Source organism: Salmo trutta, chromosome 22, assembly GCF_901001165.1.
Source record: "Salmo trutta chromosome 22, fSalTru1.1, whole genome shotgun sequence".
Lineage (NCBI taxonomy): Eukaryota > Metazoa > Chordata > Actinopteri > Salmoniformes > Salmonidae > Salmo > Salmo trutta.
Window position 1 is genome coordinate 46635963 of NC_042978.1, and position 20497 is coordinate 46656459.

The 20497-nt window shown below is 44.3% G+C and overlaps 1 protein-coding gene across 1 annotated transcript in view; it reads right to left on the reverse strand.

Moving 5' to 3' along the window:
* Positions 1–18523, reverse strand: part of atf6 (activating transcription factor 6) — a 105098-nt gene extending 86575 nt beyond the window's left edge. The window contains exons 1-6 of the mRNA XM_029708220.1: positions 18266–18523; positions 14181–14257; positions 13029–13104; positions 12771–12868; positions 11788–11914; positions 11228–11431 (exon numbers count right to left, since the gene is read on the reverse strand). Of these exons, the coding sequence (XP_029564080.1) occupies positions 11228–11431; positions 11788–11914; positions 12771–12868; positions 13029–13104; positions 14181–14257; positions 18266–18362 (679 nt within the window). The 5' untranslated portion in view covers positions 18363–18523. The remainder of the gene's footprint in view (positions 1–11227; positions 11432–11787; positions 11915–12770; positions 12869–13028; positions 13105–14180; positions 14258–18265) is intronic.
* Between the last annotated feature and the right edge of the window lie 1974 nt (positions 18524–20497).

The following is a 20497-nucleotide window of genomic DNA, read 5'->3' on the forward strand; positions in this document are numbered from 1 at the left end:
ATGGGAGGGCCCAGTAGAAAGCCCCTTGGTAATAACCAGGTTCAGAGTATGGCTGTGGTTATGGGAGGGCCCAGTAGAAAGCCCCTTGGTAATAACCAGGTTCAGAGTATGGCTGTGGTTATGGGAGGGCCCAGTAGAAAGCCCCTTGGTAATAACCAGGTCCAGAGTATGGCTGTGGTTATGGGAGGGCCCAGTAGAAAGCCCCTTGGTAATAACCAGGTCCAGAGTATGGCTGTGGTTATGGGAGGGCCCAGTAGAAAGCCTCTTGGTAATAACCAGGTTCAGAGTATGGCTGTGGTTATGGGTGGGCCCAGTAGAAAGCATCTTGGTAATAACCAGGTCTAGAGTATGGCTGTGGTTATGGCTGGGCCCAGTAACATGTTGGAAAGTCCATGAAGCTCAAAATATTCATAAATTCAATGGTCTTGGAGTCAGTCTCTTTGTCAACATAAAAATTTAAATTGCCCCACACAATGATTTTTTAAATAAAGAGTGAAGGAAAAGCAGCCAACAAGTTGGAACTCCTTCAAGACTGTTGGAAAAGCATTCCAGGTGAAGCTGGTTGAGAGAATGCCAAGAGTGTGCAAAGCAGTCATCAAGGTAAAGGGTGGCTACTTTGACAAAGACAAATTTAAATATATTTTACATTTGAGATAAGAGATTTTTTGGTTACTACATGATTCAATGTGTTATTTCATAGTTTATGTCTTCACTATTATTTTACAATGTAAGAAAATAGTAAAAATAAAAGATAAAACCCTGGGATGAGTAGATGTGTCCAAAATGTTGACTAGTTCTGTATGTGAGTGACGATGGTGTCAATATTAGAGTAGTTGGCCAGAACTGTGGGCAGGAGGGAGTTGTTGTCATGGACACAGGCTCCTGGGTGACAGGTGATCTTGGTCGGTCCACAGATCGAAGGCAGGCCAAAATCTTTCACCATCGAGCTGTCCACAATGGTGGTCTTGATGGAATCCGATGAGGGAAGAGGGGGAGCAGGCTGGGACCGTCTTGGGCGGGGGGCTTTGAGACAGGCTAGCCCGACTCTTAGTACCAGCAACAGCGGATGGCATCGGAAACCCCAGGAAGGTGGAAGATGGCCTGAGACCCTTCTGTCTTGAGTCAGCGACCTGCTGAACTGTGGTGGTCGTGGAGAGGGTGCCACTGGGCAGCCGCCAGCTGGCGATATACTCCCAGGATCAGTGCTGACTCACGGTGCTGGTAGGTCCGTCTCGGGGCAAAGCTCTGATAGCTGGATCGGATCTTCTCGGATAGATAAAGGGTGGCCAGACTGCCTCCCCGATCTCCTATGCCTTGCGAGTGTCCAGTCTCCAGTCCAGGGTCGTGGAGTTGAGCTGAACATCCATCTGTTGAATTGGGACAGATTAACGCCTCCTGACTCATTGACAGTTTTGCTACAGGAGGCATTTAAAAATGAGATTCGGTTTGCCTGGGTTACAGCAAATTTGGTGTACTTAGAAAGCAGGTAATCCTTTTCTCGCAGCCAAGCGAGCAACTGGTGGATCTCTTCCCTGAGTTCCTTGATAGTGGTGCATTTAGGGCAGACAAATCCCTGTCCATCGTTCAGTTCCACCTTATCTTAATCTTGTGATTGTGTGGAAATTATCTCACACCTAAAGCATTTGTGCCCAGTCGTGGATAAAAACACTAGATGGTTAGTACTACTAGCGTTAGCCTGCTCCGTTTCCATGACGGCTAGCAGCTAACAGCTACTTAATAGGAATCCGGAACACAAACTTGAGATCCCAGCCGTAAAGGCTAACCGCGTCGCGGAATCCGTAGCAGTAAAAACTTTAGCTATGATTAAGGAAAACTATTTCATAAACACAACAAACTTAGTTTAGACAGTACACTGTTCTGTTGCGCACTCCCATTAGGTTTACACCAGGGTTCTCCAACCCTGTTTCTGGAGAGCTACCCTCCTGTAGGTTTACACCAGGTTTATCCAACCCTGTTCCTGGAGAGCTACCCTCCTGTAGGTTTACACCAGGTTTATCCAACCCTGTTCCTGGAGAGCTACCCTCCTATAGGTTTACACCAGGGCTCTTCAACCCTGTTCCTGGAGAGTTACCCTCCTGTAGGTTTACACCAGGGCTCTTCAACCCTGTTCCTGGAGAGCTACCCTCCAGTAGGTTTTCGCTCCAACCCCAGTTGTGACTAACCTGATTCAGTTTATCAACCAGCTAATTGTCTAGAATTAGGTGCGCTAGATTAGGGTTGGAGTGTAAACCTACAGGCCGGTAGCTCTCCAGGAAGAGGGTTGGAAAGCCCTGATCTAGAGAGAAAGTTCTATTCAAACTCTAAACTAAAAATGGGTTTTGATTGTGGTTCAAATTCACATTCAAGACTACAGAGGTCAGATATTCCACAGTGTTGGTTTAGTCCCGGGCAGACTGTGACATAACTGTTTGTATTGGCCCAGACTCAGCTGAGGTAGAAGATCAGGAAGAGGATCAGATTGGTAAGTCTGAATGAAACACAGGCTGGTGAGCCGAGGTAAGGAAACACTACTAAAACATTGACTCACAAATGATTAAACACAGATCCTAAAAAGAGAGGCAACGAAAGTAGAAATAGGGCGACACCTGCTGGCCAACGATACACAACACCCTCCCAAACTCTCACCCAAAACTTCCCTAATGCTTTACAGATCGACTGCCCCTAAAAACCAAAACGTGGCATCGATATGAGTCAGAAACATTTATTATAGTGTCATAATTGACTACAGAGTGTAAATAGGAAAATGTTTGGTCATAAAGGCAGTCTAAAACTGAGTTTGGAACCTCATCACAACGAGTAAATTAAGATTTGGGTTTGGATATACAATTATGTCAACATATCATGCCTCCTTTCGCCAAGCTCCACGTGCAAATTGCCCCTCTGCTCACTTTGCTTCCTATTACACTGGCCGCGTAGAACCGACAATGGACCACACGTCAACGCGTCAAAGAAGGGAGGGAAGATCACCCTTCTCAAATCAAACAGTAAACTAATCTGCTCTGCTTGGTCATGTTGTCTACAAGCAAGGTAGTTGCATCGTCCAGAAACATACATCACTTTTCCATAAAATAAGTGTTTCAATTGTAAAACTAGTTTTCACTGGGAAGGCAGATAACACGTTATCAAAAGCAGTCACTTCTGCATGTGAAAACACGGAATCCTACTCATCACTCCATGTGACTGATTATTATTTGTTTTGAGCCGACTTTGCCGTCGGCCAGAGCGCGGCACCTGGCTCACTCCTGGGAGGCAGCCCGGTTCCAAACCGAACGCAAATCACTTTTTACCCGGTTCAAACTCCTCCCAGGAGTGAGCCAGGGATAACCCGGGACAGAGCCAGGGATAACCCGGGAGCCAGGGATAACCCGGGATAACCCGGGACAGAAAAAGAAACCCATAGAATGGGGCTCCGTCTCCCCCAAAACGTTCAAATCAAAAGGATCCCGGCGGTTTGAGACTGAACATCCCTACACAGATTGACCAACCAGTGGTGGTGACTATACCGGTTGCTAGACTACAGACTGCTGGTTATGTATAATTTGATCATCATTATCATAGCTGACGCTAGCTAGCAAACTAAGATTGAGGGGACCACCGTATTTTAACTAGCTTACATTAGCATTGGTAGCTATTTTTTCACAAACTTTGCTAGCTGTTTCCTACTATTTATTTGCCTACTTTAGCAATGTCATCGTATTTCCATTCCACTCTAAATTAGTGTAATTTAGACGAAACAGTCACATTAGCCTCTGAGGAGCAACCCATGTCTGAAGCACAAATAAATATTGGATGCAGCGATGGTAGTATTAGCTCATTTATGTCTGACTAGGACTACAACAGTGTACTGGCAGCAACAAACTCAAACCAACGCAGGGCCATAGCAGAACATGTCACAGTTGGTTGCACAGTGTAACAGCGTTACCGGCCTGAATATAATCCCATCTGGAGCCGGTCAGTCTACATCTGTAATTCATAGAATGAGTTTACAAAACGAGATTACGTTATTTCTCAAGATATGTTTATAATTGAGGGATGATGACAATCGTTGACCCTGTTTTTTCCCCTGTTAGACCAAGTGTAAGACTGATCTCCGCCGGGGCCTACCAGAGGAGCAAAGGTGGGTATCATTAACATGTCCTGCAATGTGATTACAATGGTTTAGCGACCTCCAAAAATAATTGAATTCACTGTTCACTTGCTATTTTCACAGTTTATCAGGCAAGACCTCATTATAAAAGTGTGTCATGCAACACAAGTAGCCTTGTGACACCTCCGCTGTTGCCAGTCTCCCTGGACTCCTATGAAAAGAACACGCTATCATGAGGCCTCTAGTGACCCGAGTTACTGCCCTGATCAACAACGACAGGTAATGTGTGTTATGTAAAAAAAAAAAAGTTGGATTCAAAACTACCCGGGTTGATAAACTAGTAGCTAATTCTCCAGCCAAGCAGATACAACTAAGTATAGTCATTTTGGTTGTGAAGTGCATTAGCAAAAATATTTGTCCTTTCTTTACAACAAAATGCAATTTACCACATGGCTGTCCATTATATCACCCCGTCACAGGCCCACATGGCTGTCCATTATATCACCCCGTCACAGGCCCACATGGCTGTCCATTATATCACCCCGTCACAGGCCCACATGGCTGTCCATTATATCACCCCGTCACAGGCCCACATGGCTGTCCATTATATCACCCCGTCACAGGCCCACGTGGCTGTCCATTATATCACCCCGTCACAGGCCCACGTGGCTGTCCATTATATCACCCCGTCACAGGCCCACGTGGCTGTCCATTATATCACCCTGTCACAGGCCCACGTGGCTGTCCATTATATCACCCCGTCACAGACCCACATGGCTGTCCATTATATCACCCCGTCACAGGCCCACAAGGCTGTCCATTATATCACCCCGTCACAGGCCCACGTGGCTGTCCATTATATCACCCCGTCACAGGCCCACGTGGCTGTCCATTATATCACCCCGTCACAGGCCCACGTGGCTGTCCATTATATCACCCCGTCACAGGCCCACGTGGCTGTCCATTATATCACCACGTCACAGGCCCACATGGCTGTCCATTATATCACCCTGTCACAGGCCCTTCCAGTCAACACCACATCATAAGATTGCCTGCTGCAGTTGTTCGAGAGATGTCCAGTTTGCAGCCGAACATGCAGCATAGAGAAGACCAGCAAGGGGGCCCTCATCAGCATCATGCAGACAGGCCCTCGCTGTGAGCCTTCCTATAAATAGAACAGTCAGCCACATGTTGGCAAGTATCCAGCCAGCAACCTTCACCTGTCAGTGTCAACAGCTTTCAAAGGCTCATCATTTGTACAAATACAGAAGGTTACTTTGACACATTACTTTGACACATTAGGTAACCCAATTGTGAAAAATAATGTGTGTAAACTGCTTATTTTCTACTTCTTAGATGCATATAATGTCCAGAGTATAACCTAGTAGACCCAGGGCGATACCAGTATCGTGGCACTCATTAGTAATCGTGGCACTCATTAGTAATCGTGGCACTCATTAGTAATCGTGGCAAGGGAACAAAACAAGATGTGGATTTAACTTCTTTAGAAAAACAGCCCTAATGTTGCAAACAGACATCATGATGTCATCCAGAGTCACATGTATCTATAGCAACAATATTTTACATACAGCAGGTTAAAGGGTTAAAGAGTTCGGTGTTTTTTGTGTTTAGATTTTTGCCATGGAAAGAATATTGCGATAATGGTGCCGTCTCAGCCCTATAACCTAGCCTAGTGGAACCAGCCTGATCACCGTGATGTCCAGGGTATAACCTAGCCTAGTGGAACCCGCCTGATCACTGTGATGTCCAGGGTATAACCTAGCCTAGTGGAACCAGCCTGATCACTGTGATGTCCAGGGTATAACCTAGCCTGGTGGAACCAGCCTGATCGCTGTGTTCACCATATAATGTCCAGGGTATAACCTGGTGGAACCAGCCTGATCACTGTGTTCACCATATAATGTCCAGGGTATAACCTAGCCTAGTGGAACCAGCCTGATCACCATATAATGTCCAGGGTATAACCTAGCCTAGTGGAACCAGCCTGATCACTGTGATGTCCAGGGTATAACCTAGCCTAGTGGAACCAGCCTGATCACCATATAATGTCCAGGGTATAACCTAGCCTAGTGGAACCAGCCTGATCACTGTGATGTCCAGGGTATAACCTAGCCTAGTGGAACCAGCCTGATCACTGTGTTCCCATATAATGTCCAGGGTATAACCTAGCCTAGTGGAACCAGCCTGATCACTGTGATGTCCAGGGTATAACCTAGCCTGGTGGAACCAGCCTGATCACGGTGATGTCCAGGGTATAACCTAGCCTAGTGGAACCAGCCTGATCACTGTGATGTCCAGGGTATAACCTAGCCTAGTGGAACCAGCCTGATCACTGTGTTCACCATATAATGTCCAGGGTATAACCTGGTGGAACCAGCCTGATCGCTGTGTTCACCATATAATGTCCAGGGTATAACCTAGCCTGGTGGAACCAGCCTGATCACTGTGATGTCCAGGGTATAACCTAGCCTAGTGGAACCAGCCTGATCACTGTGTTCACCATATAATGTCCAGGGTATAACCAGCCTGATCACTGTGTTCACCATATACAGTGGCTTGCGAAAGTATTCACCCCCCTTGGCATTTTTCCTATTTTGTTGCCTTACAACCTGTAATTAAAATAGATGTTTTGTGGGTTTGTAACATTTGATTTACACAACATGCCTACCACTTTGAAGATGCAAAATATTTTTTTATTGTGAAACAAACAAGAAATAAGACAAAACAGAACTTAAGCGTGCATAACTATTCACCCCCCCCAAAGTCAATACTTTGTAGACCCACCTTTTGTAGCAATTACAGCTGCAAGTCTCTTGGGGTTTGTCTTTACAAGCTTGGCACATCTAGCCACTGGGATTTTTGCCCATTCTTCAAGGCAAAACTGCTCCAACTCCTGCAAGTAGAATGGGTTCCACTGGTGCACAGCAATCTTTAAGCCATACCACAGATTCTCAATTGGATTGAGGTCTGGGTTTTGACTAGGCCATTCCAAGACATTTAAAATATTTCCCCTTAAACCACTCGAGTGTTGCTTTAGCAGTATGCTTAGGGTCATTGTCCAAACAGGTTTCCCTCAAGAATTTGATTGTATTTAGCACCATCCATCATTCCTTTAGTTTCCCAGTCCCTGCCGATAAAAAACATCCCCACAGCATGATGCTGCCACCACCATGCTTCACTGTGGGGATGTGTTCTCGGGGTGATGAGAGGTGTTGGGTTTGCGTCAGACATAGCGTTTTCCTTGATGGCCAAAAAGCTCAATTTTAGTCTCATCTGACCAGAGTACCTTCTTCCATATGTTGGGGAGTCTCCCACATGCCTTTTGGTGAATACCAAACTCGTTTGCTTATTTTTTTCTTTAAGCAATGTCTTTTTCTGGACACTCTTCCGTAAAGCCCAGCTCTGTGGAGTGTACGGCTTAAAGTGGTCCTATGGACAGATACTCCAATCTCCGCTGTGGAGCTTTGCAGCTCCTTCAGGGTTATCTTTGGTCTCTTTGTTGCCTCTGATTAATGCTTTCCTTGCCTGGTCCGTGAGTTTTGGTGGGCGGCCCTCTCTTGGCAGGTTTGTTGTGGTGCCATATTTTCAATTTTATAATAATGGATTTAATGGTGCTCCGTGGGATGTTAAAAGTTATGGATATGTTTTTATAATCCAACCCTGATCTGTACTTCTCCACAACTTTGTCCCTGACCTGTTTGGAGAGCTCTTTGGTCTTCATAGTTCCGCTTGCTTGGTGGTGCCCCTTGCTTAGTTAGTGGAGTTGCAGACTCTTTGGCCTTTCAGAACAGGTGTATATATACACTGAGATCATGTGACAGATCATGTGACACTTAGTTCATTAGATTGTACACAGGTAGACTTTATTTGTGTGACTTCTGAAGATAATTGAATGCACCAGATCTTATTTAGGGGCTTCATAGCAAAGGGGGTCAATACATATGCACGCACCACTTTACCGTCGTTTTTTTGGTACATTTTTTAAACAAGTTATTTTTTTCATTTCACTTCACCAATTTGGACTATTTTGTGTATGTCCATTACATGAAATCCAAATAAAAATCCATTTAAATTACAGGTTGTAATAAAACTAAATTGGAAAAACATATTTTTGCAAGACACTAATGTCCAGGGTATAACCTAGCCTGGTGGAACCAGCCTGATCACTGTGTTCACCATATAATGTCCAGGGTATAACCTAGCCTAGTGGAACCAGCCTGATCGCTGTGTTCACCATATAATGTCCAGGGTATAACCTGGTGGAACCAGCCTGATCGCCGTGTTCACCATATAATGTCCAGGGTATAACCTAGCCTGGTGGAACCAGTCTGATCGCTGTGTTCACCATATAATGTCCAGGGTATAACCTGGTGGAACCAGCCTGATCGCTGTGTTCACCATATAATGTCCAGGGTATAACCTGGTGGAACCAGCCTGATCACTGTGTTTACCATATAATGTCCAGGGTATAACTTAGCCTGGTGGAACCAGCCTGATCACTGTGTTCACCATATAATGTCCAGGGTATAACCTAGCCTGGTGGAACCAGCCTGATCACCATATAATGTCCAGGGTATAACCTAGCCTGGTGGAATCAGCCTGATCACTGTGATGTCCAGGGTATAACCTGGTGGAACCAGCCTGATCGCTGTGTTCACCATATAATGTCCAGGGTATAACCTAGCCTGGTGGAACCAGCCTGATCACCATATAATGTCCAGGGTATAACCTAGCCTGGTGGAACCAGCCTGATCACCATATAATGTCCAGGGTATAACCTAGCCTAGTGGAACCAGCCTGATCACTGTGATGTCCAGGGTATAACCTAGCCTAGTGGAACCAGCCTGATCACCATATAATGTCCAGGGTATAACCTAGCCTGGTGGAACCAGCCTGATCACTGTGTTCAACATTCTATTTCCCTTCAAATGTTATGATCTCTGACGTGAAATAGAACTGCAAAGGCAGTGATCAGGTTGGTTGACCCAGGCTAATCATAACCACCATAGATAATGTAAATCAGTGTGTGTGTGTGTGTGTGTGTGTGTGTGTGTGTGTGTGTGTGTGTGTGACCAACCAGTATCTTTGAGGGCCCAGGTGCTAATCTACACTGCTATGCCCATCAATCGGGGCTCTGGCAAAGACCTTATCTCCAGCCTCACCTCTTGCCTGCTTTCCAATGGTCATCAATGGGGAGAACACAATTAGGTACATTTAGTCTGACCGGTTTAAACTTCAGCATAGCATCTGTGTGTGCGTCATATCACCTATCCCTAACTGCCATTGGTAATAGAACAGTGGCTGTGTGTGTGTTCACTGAAGCATGAGATACAGAGAGACCTGGCACTCAACACGTCCACAGTGAGGTGATTACTAATAATACAGTCCAGTAACAGCAACACTTTTCATTCTGTGTGTCACTGATGAACTCTGCCTACTGTATTTCTACAGATGGACTGGAGATGCTTTTGCCAGACGGCAGCCTCAGTCGTTTGATGGGGAGACCATAATTGGGAAGGTTTTATCTGACCTGTTCAATCTTCAACAAAGGATAGGTAATATCTGAAACACAAACAGGTAATAACTGCCATTGGTAATAGAACAGGGACTGTGTGTGTGTATGTGTTCACAGAAACATGTATGGAGCCAAGACATGGAGACTTGCAAGATGATGTGATGAAGTCCAGACAGACAGGCTAGATACTGATGTCTCTAGATGGACAGAGACCAGGCAATCTGACAGACAGGCTAGATACTGATGTCTCTAGATGGACAGAGACCAGGCAATCTGACAGACAGGCTAGATACTGATGTCTCTGAATGGACAGAGACCAGGCACTCTGACAGACAGGCTAGATACTGATGTCTCTGAATGGACAGAGACCAGGCACTCTGACAGACAGGCTAGATACTGATGTCTCTGAATGGACAGAGACCTGGCACTCTGACAGACAGGCTAGATACTGATGTCTCTGAATGGACAGAGACCTGGCACTCTGACAGGCTAGATACTGATGTCTCTGAATGGACAGAGACCAGGCACTCTGACAGGCTAGATACTGATGTCTCTGAATGTAGAGAGACCAGGCACTCTGACAGACAGGCTAGATACTGATGTCTCTGAATGGACAGAGACCTGGCACTCTGACAGGATTGATACTGATGTCTCTGAATGGACAGAGACCAGACACTCTGACAGACAGGCTAGATACTGATGTCTCTGAATGGACAGAGACCAGACACTCTGACAGGCTAGATACTGATGTCTCTGAATGTAGAGAAACCAGACACTCTGACAGACAGGCTAGATACTGATGTCTCTGAATGGACAGAGACCAGGCACTCTGACAGACAGGCTAGATACTGATGTCTCTGAATGTAGAGAAACCAGGCATTCTGCATTAAAAATGTTAGTAGACACTTACTTGTATTGTCTTTTTTTAAATGATTGAAATGAATGGTATCAGTCAATATGGGGAGGGAGAAACGCTGTGTATTCTGCACCAGGATCAGGGAACTCCTGTTTGTGGTACATTGTGTTGTGCCTGGACACATCCCTTAGCCGTGGTATATTGTGGTACATTGTGTTGTTCCTGGACACATCCCTTAGCCGTGGTATATTGTGGTACATTGTGTTGTGCCTGGACACATCCCTTAGCCGTGGTATATTGTGGTACATTGTGTTGTGTCTGGACACATCCCTTAGCCGTGGTATATTGTGGTACATTGTGTTGTGCCTGGACACATCCCTTAGCCGTGGTATATTGTGGTACATTGTGTTGTGCTTGGACACATCCCTTAGCCGTGGTATATTGTGGTACATTGTGTTGTGTCTGGACACATCCCTTAGCCGTGGTATATTGTGGTACATTGTATTGTGCCTGGACACATCCCTTTGCTGTGGTATATTGGCCATATATCATGAACCCCCCGAGGTGCCTTATTGATATTATAAACTGGTTACCACCGCAATTAGAGCAGTAATACCAGTGGTATAGGGTCTGATATACCACGGCTGTCAGCCAATCAGCATTCAGGGCTCGAACCACTCAGTTTATAATATGTATTATAGTGTAGTGAGTGCAGTTTTAGACTCACCTATAGGTGGCGCTGGCTGTATGCTGACAGGGGCAGGTTTGACCACAGCAGGGTGAGGCACCAGGGTGGTCTGCAGGGGCTGGATGATGATGGTCTGGAGAGGGCCCGCGGCATGCTGGGCTACAGCTGTTACAACTGGTCTGGGTTGGATGGATACCTTGGGGGTGAGCTGGATAGGCATCTTCACTGGCTGGGCTGGCTTGACTGTGAGACGGATCATAATTCACAACTGTTTCCATTTTTTAATGGGGCTTTCTTCCCCCTCCAGATGCCATTGTATGTATCATTGAAAGCAGGGCGAATGGACTTGAACCAATAAACATCTGTTGTTTGGTTGTACTAATGTTTGGCTTGAGTCGTCATACTTTTTCCTATCCATTAAAACTAACAAAGTCAATCAATAACATATTTCCAAATCAGAAACAGATTGGCGAGGAAGAGTGATACAGTATTTTCACTGAAAGCCAATGTAACTACAGGAAGAAATGGCAGCCTGAAATAAAATATCAAAGAAAAGGAGGAGGAGGAGGATGATGATGATGGAGAGGTGTCTGTCTGACCTCGCGTGGCCTGACTGGTCCTCTTGGGGGCCCTCTTGGCCAGGGGCAGGGGGGGCTCTGAGAAGCCGCTGGACTCGGAGCAGACAGAGACGGCAGGAGAGGGCTGAGGAGATATGGCTAGATCATCCTGTAGAGGGCAGCAGAGAGACAGGTTTTACAATACCTCCTGAAGGTCCAGTGTTCCCCTATATGCATTTAGACGCAGCGCAACTGCTAAATTGTGACCACCACTGCTAAATTGTGACCACCACTGCTAAATTGTGACCACCACTGCTAAATTGTGACCACCACTGCTAAATTGTGACCACCACTGCTAAATTGTGACCACCACTGCTAAATTGTGACCACCACTGCTAAATTGTGACCACCACTGCTAAAATACAAAATATTTGAGTGTTATAATGCCGATTGTATAGATGTAAGGCCAAGGATGGCCCCATCCACCGCTGCAAAATATCTTGCTAAAAGGAACTACAAAGTTCTTGACGACTGATGCTGTTGGCAACATCCAAAATATCTTTGAGGTGTAGGCACAAATGTCCTTGATCATAATGGCAGGAGAAATAAACAGTGTGCCGTATAGGGTCACAAGATCTAACCCTAGTCCTCTTTCTGACATGCTGTGAATACAACTGCCTGCTACATTATGTTAATATGGCCAGAGTTGTCATCACCTCATTTTAACGAGGGGGCGGGGCCACACCTCTGGCAGATGGTGGATAATTAGTCTGACAAGGTGCTTCAGACCTTCCTTAATGAGGTGCTCAAGTGTGTGTGTGTGTGTGTGTGTGTGGATTGCGAAAGCAGATGGCAGAGGTAGCAACGTGTGTAACGGAACCATGTGGAGCGAAAACACACAAACTAACACAGATGGGCCTAGACGCACACTGGAAATACTCCCAGCCATACAAAATAGGCACATCAAAAACATAAATGCAAAATGACCTACAGCGAAACACACTGGAGAGAGACAGGGGACTTACTTGTATGGAGTAAGGTGACAGGGCCTCTCGGGATGCAGGCGAGGTGACAGAGCTCATGGTACGGGCAGGAGAGAGAGAGTCCACACTCAGATCCCCATCTGCAGACAAGGACACAGAGCTCATGGTACGGGCAGGAGAGAGAGAGTCCACACTCAAATTTACACGAGAGAAATACTGGTACTGACATGTTCAAACAATTTTTGTCCAAAACAATATCACCTTATACCATAGACCTGATTAGACCGGTATTAGACACACCTGTGTAGGTGCTGCCTGTGTCAGTGCTCCAGGGAGGCAGGTCCATGTCAAAGTCGAGGTCAGGGGCATGGCCGGCCTAGAGGGTTAAACAGAGCAGACACACAATCACTGTACTTCACATTATGATGGTTCACTGTGAATCTGGTCTGTTACGATTTTCTAAAGTGGAACTGACAGCGTTTTAGCAACATGAAATCTTATTTAAAAAATCTGTTCATATACAACCCCAGGGAAGAATATGATGCTTTTAAATGCATTTTCTTTTTTTTTTCTTTTTTACATTTTATGACAAGGGAGATATGGTCATTCATAGAATGTTTGGAAATTATGTATACTAAAGGCATTTGTGAAAATTCTATAGCAATATATAGAGTGGGAAAGTGGCTGTGTGTTGGTACAATTAACAGACACTGCAGTAAATAAAACCTCCAGTACCGGAGTCGACACAGACCGTTGTGCCATAGCCAATCAGAGCTACAGTAGGCCTATATGCAAATAAGCCATTTGCCACACGGGCCTGCCATCATTTACAAAACACTAAAAGGGCTGGGCAATATATCTTTCTCGGGAGGGGAGTCGGCCCAATCACCCACTCGTCCAATGACAACATCCTCCCGGGCAGCTAGCTAGCTAACGTTACACTCCGTTTTTTTTTAGCTTGGTAAATAAATAGCTAGCCTATTAGCCATGGTATGACTGACCTGTGATCATTGCCATTGCTAGTTTGATTGCATTGGAATTCCCAGCTTTTGTTACATTCATCTGTTTTTACCCCAAAATATTGAGTCTTTGAAACTGAAACAGTGTATTCCTAAATGGCTGGAGGAACCAAACAACGTTAACATACCGGCTGTGATTTACAACCCGATAGAAATATCTGTGTGACTTCCAAGACATTTATTGGTGAATGATATGAATCATGCATTGATCCGCATCCATCTATTCTGCCAACAACGCCTTACTTTACATCATAGAAGTTGTAATCAAATAGAACCGATTGGTTTTGTAGCATAAACTGGGAATTTGATATTTTTTTAATTGATATTATGATTTGTCTGTTTGTTTCATATCTGCAAAGTAGTTAAAACGCTTGTCAGTTCCACTTTAAGGGACAGTGTTGCCTAGAGTGTGTCTGTGTATTCCTGTACTCACATATCCCACACACTCCAAGGCCTGAAGAAGTTCGTCTGCATCTCCAAGGTTGTCCAGCTCGTCAAACAGGCTGATGTCTGCTTGAGAGCAAGAGACACACACGTCTGATTTAACAGTAGCCTTACATGAAAACAATACTTGTTGCCTTCGCCAAAGACTAACTACCGTTTTCATCAAAGGCTAGTTTAACAGATGTCTTGACTTGTTTCAGATAGTTATCCACAACGTCAGGTCAGATAGTTAATCACAGTTTAGCCATATGGGGCTACAAAGAAGAATTCATTAATTTAAAAAAAACAACATTTTTAGTCATTTAGCAGACGCTCTTATCCAAAGCGACTTACAGTAGTGAATGCATACATTTCATGCATTTTTTTTGTACTGGCCCCCCGTGGGAATCGAACCCACAACCCTGGCGTTGCAAACACCATGCTCTACCAACTGAGCCATAGGGAAGGGCCCAATTCATATTGTAAACGGCTTCTCTTAGTCATAGATATGGCTATTCACTTATTATTTACACATTGTTAATGCATAACTGATGGCCCACTTGTTTGATCAAATTAGTAAACATTCCATTTACGTTTTCCTGTTTGTAAGGGCTCCCGAGTGGCGCAGCAGTCTAAGGCACTGCATCTCAGTGCTAGAGGCATCACTACAGACCCTGGTTCGATTCCAGGCTGTATCACAACCGGCCGTGATTGGGAGTCCCATTGGGCGGCTCACAATTGGCCCAGCGTCGTCCGGGGTAGGCCGTCATTCTAAATAAAATTTGTTCTTAACTGACTTACCTAGTTAAATAAAGGTTAAATTAAAACATTTTAAAAATTGGAATGTGCTTTAAAATGACTAAAAGCAAATCTAAACTGTGTAGACATATTGGATAGTACATTTTCTTGAAATGCCCAGTTCACTAAAAAAAATCACCCAAAATGTAAGCTAGACTGTCACAGAGCATCAAAGAATAAAAAAACAATGGATAGAAAACTATTTTTTGTTCATTTTGACCATGAGGAAATATAACCAATTTTTAGTGTGGCCCTTCAGACCTCGTTGAAGACAATGCTTCTGGGCTGCATCATGTTAACTCCTCTCTCATACTGACTCTAGTCTGTCCTGAAGAACCACTGGGAGTCTGGACTGTATCATGTTATCTCCTCTCTCATACTGACTCTAGTCTGTCCTGAGGAACCACTGGGAGTCTGTCCTGAGGAACCACTGGGAGTCTGGACTGAGTTGTTATCTCCTCTCTCATACTGACTCTAGTCTGTCCTGAGGAACCACTGGGAGTCTGGACTGTATCATGTTAACTCCTCTCTCATACTGACTCTAGTCTGTCCTGAGGAACCACTGGGAGTCTGGACTGTATCATGTTATCTCCTCTCTCATACTGACTCTAGTCTGTCCTGAGGAACCACTGGGAGTCTGGACTGTATCATGTTATCTCCTCTCTCATACTGACTCTAGTCTGTCCTGAGGAACCACTGGGAGTCTGGACTGTATCATGTTATCTCCTCTCTCATACTGACTCTAGTCTGTCCTGAGGAACCACTGGGAGTCTGGACTGTATCATGTTATCTCCTCTCTCATACTGACTCTAGTCTGTCCTGAGGAACCACTGAACCCACTGGGAGTCTGGACTGTATCATGTTATCTCCCCTCTCATACTGACTCTAGTCTGTCCTGAGGAACCACTGGGAGTCTGGACTGTATCATGTTAACTCCTCTCTCATACTGACTCTAGTCTGTCCTGAGGAACCACTGGGAGTCTGTCCTGAGGAACCACTGGGAGTCTGGACTGTATCATGTTATCTCCTCTCTCATACTGACTCTAGTCTGTCCTGAGGAACCACTGGGAGTCTGGACTGGATCATGTTATCTCCTCTCTCATACTGACTCTAGTCTGTCCTGAGGAACCACTGGGAGTCTGGACTGTATCATGTTATCTCCTCTCTCATACTGTCTCTAGTCTGTCCTGAAGAACCACTGGGAGTCTGTACTGTATCATGTTATCTCCTCTCTCATACTGACTCTAGTCTGTATCATGTTATCTCCTCTCTCATACTGGCTCTAGTCTGTCCTGAGGAACCACTGAACCCACAGGGAGTCTGGGCTGCATCACATTATGCTGCACAGAAGTTAACACACTTGATCGACGCAGCACGGCATGTAGAAACTGTTCATTACTGTTGGCAAAACAATGTCCATTACAGGCTAGAACACTTTACAATGCAAGAAGATACCGGAAGCTTCCAGCTTTGTAGGCTAGCTTTCTTTGCTAGCTTACAGCTGAAGCTAAAATCACTTCACTACCCTATTACCTTGTTTGTGATACACACAATAACGCAAAATATTGCTGGATTACAAAGCGGATTGTCACCAAAAACATTATTCATTCACTTTGTCTCCCCAGTCAAGATCATCTTTGCTCGAGCCTCGAACAGACTGTGTGTAAATGTCATGGGTCTCAAAGTAGCAATCGGCAGTAGAAACAATAACAAAGCCGCATCCCGCCCCTGGTACAGTGAAAAGCTGAGGGATGTAAACACAAATTCATAGACAGAGAGCTATGGATGCAAGGACTGACCATCCATGATATGAAAATCATATTTTTAACCATGTTTTGAGGCTATATAGTGTTTGTTTACGTTTTTGTTGTTTACACCATTGGAGTAAAACAAGCTTGTATTTTGGGTTCTGATGGGGTGTGACAGTTGAACTAAGCTCATGAGGCATTTACAAGTTCTATTCTTTATGAATCAATGGATACATACCAGTACATTTATAAGTCCAAAAATAGATGTAACAACTGCTGATTGCCCCTTTAAAGAGACGGTGCATACTTTTATAAAAGAGATTGCTTCTTCTATGCAAACGTTGTTGATCAGCATAATAAAATAAAGACCCAAATGGAAGGGAAACAGATTTCTTTTCATCCATGAAAACTCAGCCAGAACAAGCTCAATAACTCAATGCATGAACGCAGTCCTATTGAATATGCATTCACCTGTATTGTGAATAGACCTAGGCTACATCTTGATTAACCCAGTTTATCAACAGACTACAGATTTACTATTCAAACAAATTATTACTATTATGTAGTTCGACTTTTTTTTTTACCAAAGTCAAATTGAATGTTTGATTGTATAATTGATTCATTAATGCTTACATTAAAATTACTAATGTAATGAATGATATTGAAATCAATAGATCTGTCTGTGACTTTGGATAATACGCCTTATTTTGCCCTGGTATCATTTCGGTGTTGTTTTGGTAGAGTATCGTGATGGTATCGAGTATTGTGATAAAAGGTATCGAAGTAAAAATTCCAGTATCGTGACAACACTAGAGTCTACAAGAAAGACCACACAACATGTCGTTTCCAATGGCAGCAAATTACACCTAGTGGGCAGAGACAAGCACGAGCCGATTGGCGCGTTCTAGCAGGTATTTGCATATACAAAATCCATCTCGCTCCATCTTGGTAGTGATTGGAAACGCCAACCGGATGCTTCACATTTATACATCCGGTAAAATATCTGTCTCAATGTTCTATCTTTGCTTAAAATGTAACGGTTGGCTCCTTAATTAAGAGTACATTTTGGGCCATATCTATGACTAAAAGGAGAAGACGTTTAGCAATCTAATTTTTTTGTATCTCTTCTCGCGAATTCATAACCCTACCCCTCCTAACAGGCTAGCTAGTACCGCCCCAAAAAATACAAAATGATAATAATAATAATAACAATAATAATAAATATATTCGTACAGGGCAGAGACAAATAATTTAACTTAGATTGTAGAGAATTCAGATTGTAAAACGTTCTCTTTTTAGACATGGCGATAGCGGTTACTGACTTGAGGCAGCTAAGTAAACGTTAGCTAGCCAGCTTGCCAAATAACTAGCTAGCTACCATGTTAGCAATAAGCAGGCAAATGAAGAACATTCATTCGATCGAGTATAACCATCGTAAAGACAACCAACATGTTGACATTTGTGGTACACATTTCCGAGGAGTGAGTGTCTCTCTTTAGCGCTACACTAGCAAGCTAACGTTAGCTGTTGGCAAGTGACGCTTGCTTACCCCACTCGCCATCCTGGTCGATGGACATGGTGCCAGTTTCACTGTTCATCATTTGTTGTTCTTGAGTCTCGAAGTCTAACATTAAATCGGACGACATCCTTCCTCGAATACATTAGTAACCGATTTTAAAGAAATATGTTATAGTTTATTCTAATAGGTCAAAAGCTTAGCATCGGCTGTACATGTTGCTGGTTCGTATTCACTGATAAATGTTCTTCCTGTTCTACGGGGAAAAAAGATACACGTCTTGCTTTACCGTAAATCTACGGCTCCCGAGAAGGATCTATAAAGCCCTCGGTGGTTGTAATGACGAGATACACCATGAGGTTGCAGCAAAGCACAGGTTCTAAAAAGTATAATTTTCCTCAACCAGTGGGTGCACACAATTAGCCATATCCGTCACCCCAATTTAAAACAATTCTTTATATTAGTCCTAAAGTGAAGGGGACAGATATTTTGTCATCGGTAGGCTTAGAAGGGCATCATTGGTTTAGTAGGGTTAATTTATGCAGAGAAAGCTGACGTTCTGATTTAATCGTCTAGCGACTTTTGGCCCCTATTCATGCCTTTAAATTAAAAACACAACTACACCCCAAAAACACAATTATTCACTAGTTCCACCCCAGTAGCAGCCTCAAATATGTTTAAATTAACAAAAAATAGTCCTACAATTATATCCTCCAAGTGAAAGAGGCCTTGTCCACTCAGACTATGGTCTGCTGTAGACTATATCTGGAAATGCTGTATTACACATTTGAAAGGTGAGACAGAATCAGCCAGCTCAAATAGCCTAGCTACGTTCCATAGCCAGGTTTCCTTTCCAATCGATCAGACAGACAGATGGGGACATGCCAGCCAGTTCAAGCTGGGCCGGGGCCCTGTTCTGTGGTAACAATAGAAGCCTGTTCTTTCCAGGTATATTCTTAGAACTTAGTGGTGATTCCTAAATGCCCCAGCCGCAGGTCACTCACATTGGCATAGTAAAGATCAGTACCAAGTGCCTGCCTGTAATAATCTGTCCTGGGCAACTTGGGACAGGGAAGGCTTAACCCGAAGTGGTCTTCCTGATTACCTCCCTACGCATTGGACGGATTGGATCTGCTCTGTTCTATAAGAACAGCGCTAGATAAAGATATTTAACCTCTTTCTTTACTTGATCACTATGTGACAAAGTAACAAGACCATTGTAATATTCATATGTGTAAACATACTGAATTATAATTGGATGCATTTGACCGCCTTATCATACTGTGCTATGATTGGTTAAGACCACCCAGATGGTTAGGTCATGGTCAGTTGATCATGGTTGGAGATACGCGAACATGCCAGTTGTAGCTAGCTACTAAAGAGCTACGTTGAGAAATGTCCTGTAGTACTGCATTTTATTATTTTGTACAAAGCGTACAAAACAAGACAACCATTAAAACATAATCAACACTGTTGGTAGGTTGATGTAGTCTTGATTGTCCTGTGTTACTAACTGATAATGACATTGAATGGTAGTGGTAGTTGTTTGGAGACGCGTGGTATGATGGGTAGTGGCGTTGGTGTTTTAACCTGACGATAGATCCAGGTCTAGGAGGTCCCATCATGGTGATTGTGTGTTAACCCCCTAGAACCAGACAGGAGATTAACAGGTTACCCTAATGCCAGGTCCAGGTCTAGGAGGTCCCATCATGGTGATTGTGTGTTAACCCCCTAGAACCAGACAGGAGATTAACAGGTTACCCTAATGCCAGGTCCAGGTCTAGGAGGTCCCATCATGGTGATTGTGTGTTAACCCCCTAGAACCAGACAGGAGATTAACAGGTTACCCTAATGCCAGGTCCAGGTCTAGGAGGTCCCATCATGGTGATTGTGTGTTAACCCCCTAGAACCAGACAGGAGATTAACAGGTTACCCTAATGCCAGGTCCAGGTCTAGGAGGTCCCATCATGGTGATTGTGTGTTAACCCCCTAGAACCAGACAGGAGATTAACAGGTTACCCTAATGCCAGGTCCAGGTCTAGGAGGTCCCATCATGGTGATTGTGTGTTAACCCCCTAGAACCAGACAGGAGATTAACAGGTTACCCTAATGCCAGGTCCAGGTCTAGGAGGTCCCATCATGGTGATTGTGTGTTAACCCCCTAGAACCAGACAGGAGATTAACAGGTTACCCTAATGCCAGGTCCAGGTCTAGGAGGTCCCATCATGGTGATTGTGTGTTAACCCCCTAGAACCAGACAGGAGA